This window comes from Temnothorax curvispinosus, unplaced genomic scaffold (genome assembly GCF_003070985.1).
Source record: "Temnothorax curvispinosus isolate PA1 unplaced genomic scaffold, ASM307098v1 QBEX01018619.1, whole genome shotgun sequence".
NCBI lineage: Eukaryota > Metazoa > Arthropoda > Insecta > Hymenoptera > Formicidae > Temnothorax > Temnothorax curvispinosus.
The window spans coordinates 2,655-13,430 of NW_020228399.1; the positions used below are offsets into that span (position 1 = coordinate 2,655).

Consider the following 10,776-nt stretch of genomic DNA (forward strand, 5'->3'; position numbering starts at 1 on the left):
GATGATAGAAGCTGCGACAGGGAAGTAAGCCGCCGCAACTAAATGGCAAAGGATGCTATGAGGCGGCTCGGCAAAATCTGGAGAAATCGTAGCATAAGCAAGAAGACCAAGGTCCGACTAGTCCAGTCCCTGGTTTTCTCAGTGTTCCTATATGCTGCTGAGACATGGACACTGAAGGCAAGATTGAGGAGCAGAATAGATGCATTCAAAATGTGGTGCTGGCGGAAAATGCTGGGTGTGCCTTGGACGGCCCATCGCACAAACGCGTCAATTTTGCAAAAACTTGGAATTCGAACTCGCCTGTCTACGATCTGCCTAAGGCGTATTCTGAGGTTCTTTGGACACATCTCCAGACGCGAGCCGGATAACTTGGAGAGGCTTATGATCGTTGGTCAGGTCGAGGGAAAAAGAAGCAGAAGCCGATCCCCGACCAGATGGGGCGATGCCGTCAGAAGGACCACACAGGGACCCATCCACGAGGCGATGCGCCGAGCTGAGGACAGGGAATCATGGCAACAGATGGTCCACGATTCATGTGGTCACGATCCTCAGTAATGAGGGACCGACTTAGATGATGATGAGAGTTATTTAGAGTAAAAGGAGGTGTGGCCTTCTCTCCACACCTAGCGCCCAACTTATCTGGTGTTCGTGTTTCGATTTTTGGAGTGCTCTGCTACCCGTCAGTATCTTTGTGTGCTATCAGTATATTTGTGGCGCCGTGCAGTCGCGCCTAACAACCCCGCGGCAGAAAAAAGCGTCGCAAACGATACTTGTGTCGATTTGTATTGCTTGCTGGAAAGCTCCCATAGATTAACCAACCTATCTCATTTATATCCGTTTTATACCTACTGGGTCATGTTCCAAAACTCACTCTGGGTAACTAAAATCTATAGTTTACGTCACGTACACTATAGCATTTTAGTTAACTAGAGTGAATTTTGGAACATGACCCTGGACGTATATTAGACATTTGGTAGATATCCATGCAGATACATCCACTAATATGTAATAGATATCCACTGGATATCCCTATGGATATTTAATGGATATAAATTAGATCTCAGGTGGCGGACACCTGGGTATTTAATGGATATCTATTAAATATCTCGTGGATATCATGGATATACATTGGGGATATTTAATAGATTTTTATTAAATATTAATGTATGTGTGGGCATATATCAAGGTTATTGAAATCGGTGAGGTTGCCCGTAAATTGCAAACCCATGTAATACCGTACATAGGCTATTATTACATTTAAAAATCGATATGTCAAAAACTATGCATTGTAGCGCATTGTGATTTGCGGCATTCTTTTTCTCAGTGAAAGATCTATCAAACACACCTATTAAAGGGGCCCCGGAAATAACATTATCTCCCATTTATTTTATAAACATTTATAAATTATTTAATATTATTAAGTACGTTTAAAAATTAGTATGCAAACGCGATATAAAATAGTAAAAAACATATAAAAGTATAAGAAAATATTTAAGAGAATAAATTAAGGTATTAAAAAAAAATAATCTATAGAGACTGAAAGAAACCGTAGGTTAAGTAATTCTAGGAAGCAACAATAAAAAAATTATTATTACTCTCTTACTATAATATTGTTGCGTGGGTGCCGCCCGGTACGCTTTTCGATAACTCCGAGCTGAAGCGAGCAGTCATACCGAGAAGTCGCGAAGTGTTTCCTTGACAACGGGCTGCTGTTTAACAACTGATTGAGAGCTTTTTTAGAAAAAAACTCAACTTTTAAACAATTCTGACGTGTTTTCTGGTGTTCCCATCTAATAAAGAGTTCGATCGTTAATAAACGTTTTGTTATTCCCATGGGAGTGCGAGTGAGTGCGTGAACCATCCGAGAAGTCACGGACTCAACGTCGACCTGGGCGAAACATTTTGGGGGCTTGCCTGGGTTCGCACGGATCGCACGGATCGTAAAGATCAGACGGATCTGCGGAAAGCAGACGAGTGAAGACACGATGACGAGCACCGACTCCACTCCCTCGACGAGAAAGAGAGCCACGGCCGACGGAGGCGGAGATACCTCGAGCTAGCCCGAGTGCCCCACAGCTTATGGCACAGGCAAAGATATTGCAAGCCATGCTGCAGGAAATGCGGCTGATGCGTAAGGAGCACGCGGCGTGTTGCGGCAGCGAGAAGCAGAGCCACAGCATCGAGAACTTCCACAGCTAAGTCCACCCGATAATAAAGCTTTCGGGGATTCGGGGTTGCGAATCGCGTTCGCGGAAGTGTACCGGGGAGGGGAAGACCCGCGTCGCAAAGCGGAGTGTGTAAAATTAAAGCTCGATACGTACGATGGAACAATTGCGTTGCAAGAGTTTTTCTCGCAATTTGAGTTAATTGCCCGAGCAAATAAATGGAATGACATGTCGAAAATGGCTATATTAGCCTCAAGTCTGAGGGGAAAAGCACGTTCTGTTTTAGAAAACGTCCAAGAACTCAAAAATGTAGATTATTCGAAGTTAAAATCTAAACTCGAGTTGCGTTTCGGTGAGGGGCGGCTCCATTCACAGAACCATTATTCCCAATTTACGAACCGAAAGCAGAAATTTGAGGAAGATTTCGCCGAACTCGGTTCAGATCTCGAAAGACTCCAGCTCGACTGGCGTACCCCGAATGCCCTTTTCCGGTTCGTGACAAAATCGCTTGCTCCCAGTTTATTTCTGCTTTTGAATGGTTTTGTGAGAAGAACCTTTCAGTTAGAAGGAATAACTTCTCTTAAGTTGGCTGTAGAGAGAGCGAAAGCGATAAAGACAATTCAGGGAGACAATTTTGAAAGGAGAGGGAGAATTTTGATAATAATGCATGAAAGAGGAAAAAGGTAAACATGAGTAAAGAGAATAATGGAGAAAAGTAAGAGGGAGAGGAATAAAAGGGAATAAAATTGTGTTAAAAAAATAACTTTTTTTTTATGTTCGAGTTACTGCGTTTAATGTTTGTTTTCACAGATAGAGAGTGAGAGCGAAAGAACTTTTGACCCGAAAGAAGGTTTTAGAGGCAACGAGATCGCCTGAAGTCTTCTTAAAGAAGTCTGCCTCGCCCATGCACGGTTTTCGATCCGCAGTTATCCGTAAGATTTAGGGCAAATGCCGAGGCGGAGACTAGGGGAGTCTTGCGAGACGCAGGGTCCACGGAAAGTAATTCCCTCCCGCCAGTCCGAATATTTTTAAGAAGAGCGAGTCAGCGCTGGAAGCAAGGGGTTTGCACCAACTGCACCGAGCCGGAATAAAATGGAGTTTTAGCGGAGTCATCCTGGAATCGGCAAGGGGGAGGATCCTGGCCAGCTCTCCCCCAAAGGAGGCTGTGACAAAAGATCCAAAGAGGAAGAGGTCGGTCTGGAAGAGACGTAGTCCGGTAACTTGCAGCAGCAGCAGCTCGGAGCAGGGCAAGAATCCGTCTCGGAGTCCTGGAAACCGTCCGCTTGAACAGCTGCTCTGCCGGATTGTCGGGACGACAATCTTGAAGAGGGAGAGCAGTGCTGCGCCGCGCGCCGTTCTGAGACATCCGTTGCGTGCTGAACTTTGCTCCTGAGTAACCTGAACTTCGCTCACGAGTAGCTTCACGCCGAAGCCGACAAGCCGAAGCGCGTTTCTTAACGACGGGACGTATTGATCTGCGGATTGACAACAACGACTGTGAGATTTACGGGGAAACTCCGATTGTTCGAACGTGTTTTCCACCTGAAACGCTTTCCTGTATTGAGTTCAAAACCCTTGTTTTTCTTTTCTTACTAACAAAAAATGTTCTCTCTTATTACGCGAGTCCGGCAGTGCGCGGCGCGAAAACGAGAGTTCCTCGGCGCCGAGCGCAACAATATTATTTATAATCTGCAATGTAATGTTAGAAACATTGTACTGCACTGCACAAAAGAGCCGCAAGTTCTAATACATAAAAACGATAACAACGCGTATAACAAATTTTTATCTTATTTCTGAAAGATGTAATGTTGTAAAATAACATTATTATTTATAAATAAATAGATTAGATATAAAAACGTTTTTAATTCTTATTTATAAAAAAAATCTATAAAGGACTACGCCCTGTTTTATATGAAAAAATGGGTCCTTAGTAAACAGCAATCAGACATGGCTAGAATTGTAGAGCATCAAAGAGGATTTAAAAGTTCTATGGGCACAACTTTGTAACGAGTCCTTTGAATGCTAAAGCTGTCCAATAAAGTACGCTATTATGACCATGTAACCACTGGTCTGATCTGATTTCTCTGCATCCAGGCCTCTCTGCGGTGACGGCGATAACGGATTATACCAAAGACATTGAAATAATATATCTAGAATGTATTTGATACAGTTCATTAACCCGGCTAACAAAGAAAGGTACGGAAATGTCCATCTACAATTTTGATGAGCTTTTAAAATGTTGTTTTTTGGACAAAAATAAAGGACATTTTTATACGTGTTCATACGCATATTCAGGGGCAGAAACATCCCTTTGAAAAAAATTGACTTTTCTTTTTCGGGCCGTATATTTCCGAAACTATAAAAGATAAAAATATATTTTTTAAACAAAAGTTGAATGGTTTGAAGAGTACTTTAAAATAATAATAATAAATTTTTATTTTCTAATAATTTATAATTTAGGTTAGGTCCATACGCTCACCAGACTTTCATTAGACAATTTTAAACCTATTCGTTTCGTACTTCGTGAGTACCCCCTTATCGTTTAATTGATTAATATATGACTCATGACTGTTCACTTGGGGCCCAAACTAGGCACAGTCCTTTCAGGAAAATAATAATGATAATGGAAGTATATTGAAGACTTATTTTATTAGATTTTTGAAAAATTTAAATACACAATTATATAACGTACATAAATAAATCATAAAAGTTTCTTCTAAAACATTTTACATATATCTTACCGTTTCCATGATAATTGCTTAGAATACTATCAAATATAAGCGTTATCCTTAAGAGGTTGTTTCATACGTCTTAAACCTTAAAATGACCATATATAAAAAAATATGTACTCTTAAATTTTTGTGTTTAACAATATATTTTAAGAAGAATTAATTCGATTGCGGACAATTATGATATAATCCTTCTAAAACATAAAAAAAGCATAATTGTCTAAAATTAATTAGATTCTTCACTTCTCGAAATATATTGTTAAACATAAAAATTTAAGCGTACATATTTTTTTATACATGCTTATTTTAAATGTTAAAAACGTATTGTAGGATAACATTATCAGAAAGACATCTTATTTTCTGATATACAATATCTTTAAAATATTTTGTTTTAATGTTACCGCGTCCCGATAAAGTATATATATGTATATATATATATATTTATTGTATTATATTATCTTCTATCCATTCTTCGTTAATAACTGATATGATTTCGTCGTTGTCCATCATTGTGATATGATTACCTTCCACATAATGAATTTGCACTTTACCTTCGGTAACCTAAAAATAAGTTTCTTGTTACTTTTAAAATCATAGTTCTATTTCCAAAATATCTATCCAAATTATAGATTTATTTACCTTATGTAAACCATAATCCTCTTCAGTAAAAGATGCAATCGGAAATGTGGGTTTTAGCAATGTTATAGATGATTTAAGGCGAGGTAATGATGAAATATCGTAATCCTGTACAGCGACGATATGATTGTAAATTGTGAAATATATAAGCTTTTGATGTTCGATGGTCAATACATTTATATCCTTCGGGAAGTAAGCATGAAATACTTTTAATTTTTCGTCCACCGTGTTACATTTATTCAGTTCTAACGCAATCTGCAAATAAGAAAATTTTGCATTTTGTATGATTAATAATAATAAGTATGCTAAAATAACATCTGCATTTTATCAATAATACAAAAAATATATTAACTTCTTGAACGATGGTATATTCTGTGTTTATTTTTGTTTATTTTATTAAAATTCCTATATCTCCACATAAAAAAGCCACAACAAAGTGATTGTATTGTAATTTTTAATTACAATAATATTATACTTTAATATACGTTTTAGTCTGTCATCAGATCATTTTCAGTGTAAAAAGTTAAGATAGCATATAAAGACCGGTAAACAAAAAGATAAAAGTGAAAAATGAACGCATTAATCACATTAATTTTTATCTCAATTAAAATCAAACGCACATCCTATTTCTTCGAGTACAAAAGTCGAAGAGCAAAATAAGAATTATGATGCGAAGACTTATGGTGTTCTATATTGAGAGTCATATTGTAAAACTGTCACTTGTGATAATGTTATACGTTTAAACAACGACAAACGAACCACCTCATTTTATTTAAATTTATGTAATATTAAAATTAGATAAATAATTTTTACAATAAGAAATCAAAATGTATTTTTTATAATTTACTAACCGCTTTTTTGTTAATTGTAGCATACGTTCCCAATAAACCAAGTAAAACTGTATTTTGTAACTCTTCTAGTGAAGCACAGTAAAAATATTGATTAACCAAAATTTTTACTTGGTCAGGAGCTCCGTCTATTAGTATTAACCGTCCTGAGAAATCTTTAGCTTCTAATAATCTTGCTAATTCAATGGCAATTAAGGATCCGTACGAATAGCCCACTATTAGAAATTTCCTTTGATCTTTCATTTTCTTTAATATGTGCTAAGAAAATAAATATAAATGTATGTGTAAGCTGTGGTATAATACGAAAAATTTGTACCTTTAATTGTTAAATATTACTTATATATATATACCTATAAATTATTTAACCCTCAGGGTACACACTGGGTTAGCGTAACCCGAGCGAATTTTGAAAGTAGCGCCATTTCAAAGGAAGTGAATGGTGGGGGTCCGTACCGGGGGGGGGGGGAAATCTTTGAGGTAGCTACTATGTGAGCGCCAAGGGGCAGCGTCAGTCTACGCTTGGTGCTCAAGTTATACGATTTTAAAAATTGAACTCGGGTAGTCTACACCCAGTCCGTATGGAACGTTACAAAATTTGTGTTTTTTTTTTTTTTAAATTTGTGTTTTTCGAGTATTTGCTGCAGTAAAGGTTTTGTGTTTTTTTTTTTATTTTTATTTTGGTATGTATAATTTACTATTTTTAATATACTTTTGTGCATTCTAACCTCAAAATGATGCTCTGTAGCATACCAGCATAACGTATCCAGCATAACGTAACCAGCATAACATGCATGCATGTTAATATTATTTCAATTTTTGTTATTTATTTATATTATACTAATCAGCAACATCCAAAAGAACTATTTTTACTTTAAGATATCTATTTTTTTTGCGTTATTACGATAAATCAAGCAAGTAAGATATCTTTTTTTTTTCATAAAGTTATGCAATTTAAAAGAAAAAGTGAATTTTTATGAAAATTTTTTGAAAATGGTTTACATTTTCAAATGTATCTTTGTTTAAACAAGTAATGTAATAAATCTATCAACGCCATTGTATTTTTGAGAAAATTTCTGATCCAAAGAAAAAAAAATTTGTTTTAATTGACAAATTACAGCCCGATATATATACAGTCAATCAAAGTCGCCGGGTTAGGCTAACCCATGTCCGTACGGAACGTAACTATTTTATAGTCTATACCCTGAGGGTTAAAAATAATCAAAATAAATATTTTAATTAAATTTAATTTCCATACAGGCAGCAAATAAGCGGCTGACTTCATCACTGAACAACTTTTGGGAATATTAAGTACACCATGTTGCAAACACGTTGCCGAAGATTTAATTCCTGATGCTATAGATTTATATATACTTGAACATCTTTCGATTCCTGGTAAGAGAAATATATTGTCTCGACCAATCTCCTTTTTTGTATCAAGTTCTACTAGAATATCTGGAAGAAAGTCTGAATCCTTTATTTTTTGAATCAGTATGTTGAAACCTTCCAAATTACTAGTATCGATTTTCTTTGTGTCATGTATAACTCCTTGTTCGGTCGTATTTGTCATTTGTTTAAGTTTAACAAAATTTAGAGTTCTAATGTCTTGAGTTGTCAAGGAAATATCAAACTCTCTTTTCAATGTTTGCTTAATTTCAACCGCCATCATCGAATCCATACCCATTTCGGCTAGTGATACGTTTGGTGGCACTGTGTTTATGTTCTTCAATCCTATTTGAAATAAAGTGAGATTATACATTAAATATATGTCTCTTTATTTAATTTTCTAAAATCAAATAGCAATAAATTTAAGACTCTAATGTAAGATTTAATACGTTACATTTTTTATATGTTTATGAACTCAGCTATTTCTATACAAATACTTAATAATTGGGAATATTATTAATTATTCTATATTTAGCACATATTAATATACATTTTATTTAAAATTCTTTAAATTTTTAGAAAGTTCCCTAATGTTGTAAGACACTAAAGAAACTTTGAAATGATATAAGCGAGGAAAAGTTTAATTTACTCTACAAGCAATGGAGGAGTAACTAGCAAATAAGCTTTCTATCCAGAGTGTTTGATAGTATTTAAGTGTAGCACCCGTAGAGGGTAGGTAAAGCGGATTAAATTGTATAGAAAAGTCCTGTATACCGTTCGGCGATTATGACAGTAAATAATGAGTTATTAATCCTCGAAAGCCACACTGGGGTCTCAGGGACGAAATTTTGGAACTACGTTTGGAACTATTATTTATATGTTTTAATGCGTATTTTTTGGTAATAATTTTTTTACAAATTTTGAGGTTGCTATCATAATTCTCAGATTTACGATCGATAAAAAAAACATTACATTTTTTCTAAACTTATGAGAAAAAAATAGCTGGAGTCCTCCAGACCCCATCAGTGTGTAGCTTACACATAGGCAAAAAATTAGTGTGGCATGCGAAGGTTAATTGATAAAATTTGCGAATCAGCGTACGTTTACGCGATTCGGCGAGAAGGAGACAGCTCAGTGTTTGCTACGCGCGAAGGCTCAGCGTTACGTGTCACACAAAACATTATAATAAAGCTCTTTTTTGTCAAGAATTTTATAAGATAATTTAAATTTTGTCATTATATTTTTAATGTAAAATATGAAATATCTCATAAAGTATTCACTTTTCTATGACTTTACCTGGATACTTTTATATGTAGAATAATGAAAGAAATCGATTAATTGTAAACTTGCATTGTATAGACGCAATTAAATTTGGAAAATTGCTACAGTAAAAATTAATATTATTATTCGATTCCTTTTATTGTTCTATGTATAAAAGTATCAAGGTAAAGTCATCGAAAAGTGAATACTTTACAAAGTATTTTATATTTTATATTTAAAATATTATGATAAAATTTAAAATATCTCAAGAAATTCTTAACAAAAGAACATTTATTGTAGTGTTTTGAAAACGTCTCGACGAGGGCTACAAGAATATGTTATAAAAATAGAGGGTCTAATTTAAAAAATTTGAAGTAATCTTGACTTGACCTTAACGACGCCCCATCCAAGGTCAAACTAATTTTATATTCCTATCTTTTCCCCCTCAGAATCAAACAACTTTTGTGAAAAAAGTTTCTTTCTAACGTACGGGTTTTGAGATATTTGAGTGCATAAATTAAAAGAAACCACCCTGTATATACCGGGTGTCTCAGACCACCCGTATCACCCAATTTATTCGTAAACGCAACATTTTAGAAAAAAATGTTCCAGACCAAAGTTGTATGGTTTCAAGGGGTACGCAAAATGGTGTCATTAGTTTTACCTTGAATAGTTGCTTGAAGGTCACGTAAAGGTCACCTTCAATTTTTTAAATAGAACTACCTACTTTTTATTGCATATTCTTGTAGCTTATCTTGAGGGCTTTCCAAAACACTATAAGAAAGTATTTTTTCATTAAGAACTTTTGGAATTATAAAGCTTGAAAGTTCTAGTATTTTGACATAAAATACAAAATATCTTGTAAAACATCAAGTTTTCGGTAAAGTTACCTTAATACTTTTATGCACAGAATAATGAGACGAATCAATTGATATGAAAAAAAGACATAGTTGTTTTTAAGAAAAAGTATGCAGATGCGTGTTGCAAATTACATATTTTTTCTTAAAGGAACTATGCTTTTTTTATACCAATTGATTCGTCTCATTATTCTGTGCATAAAAGTATTAAGGTAACATTACCGAAAACTTGATGTTTTACAAGATATTTTGTATTTTATGTCAAAATACTAGAACTTTCAAGCCTTATAATTCCAAAAGTTCTTAATAAAAAAATACTTTCTTGTAGTGTTTTGGAAAGCCCTCAAGATAAGCTACAAGAATATGCAATAAAAAGTAGGTGGTTCTATTTAAAAAATTGAAGGTGACCTTTACGTGACCTTCAAGCAACTATTTAAGGTAAAACTAATAAAGATAAATGTAGATAATTATTCTGTTGTGAGCAAACATCGTCTTACACACAATCATGATTTTAAGTGGCAACATCCGAAAATTTTATACAAAGAAAAACATTTCAAAAAAAGAGAAATATCGGAAATGTTTTTCATTAAAAAACATGATTGCACAATCAATTTACAAAACGATACTGAGAGCCTGCCATCTATTTATAACCGGGTCATAGGTATTACTTAGTCGGCCCTGTATATTCGGTTCTGCTCGTTTTTCCATCAGAGCGCCGTTTGCTATCCGCGGATTACGTTTGACAACTTCATTTCGACTTTGACTGTCTTACTGTTCGGACTTTGTGCCTCGATATGGCTAGTGACGTTTTGATTTCACCGTTTGTTTTGGAACGCATAAGAATTGTAAGCTTTTAACTAATTTTTACAGTGTTAATTAATTTTATTGTTTTTGACCA

The 10,776-nt window shown here is 34.9% G+C and overlaps 1 protein-coding gene across 1 annotated transcript in view; it reads right to left on the bottom strand.

Moving 5' to 3' along the window:
- Positions 1-4,843: 4,843 nt before the first annotated feature.
- Positions 4,844-10,776, bottom strand: part of LOC112468552 (fatty acid synthase-like) — a gene marked incomplete at its 5' end in the record, with an annotated part of 25,440 nt that continues 19,507 nt past the window's right edge. The window contains 4 exons of the mRNA XM_025037776.1: positions 4,844-5,455; positions 5,534-5,785; positions 6,382-6,636; positions 7,634-8,106. Coding sequence (XP_024893544.1) covers positions 5,336-5,455; positions 5,534-5,785; positions 6,382-6,636; positions 7,634-8,106 — 1,100 coding nt within the window. The remainder of the gene's footprint in view (positions 5,456-5,533; positions 5,786-6,381; positions 6,637-7,633; positions 8,107-10,776) is intronic.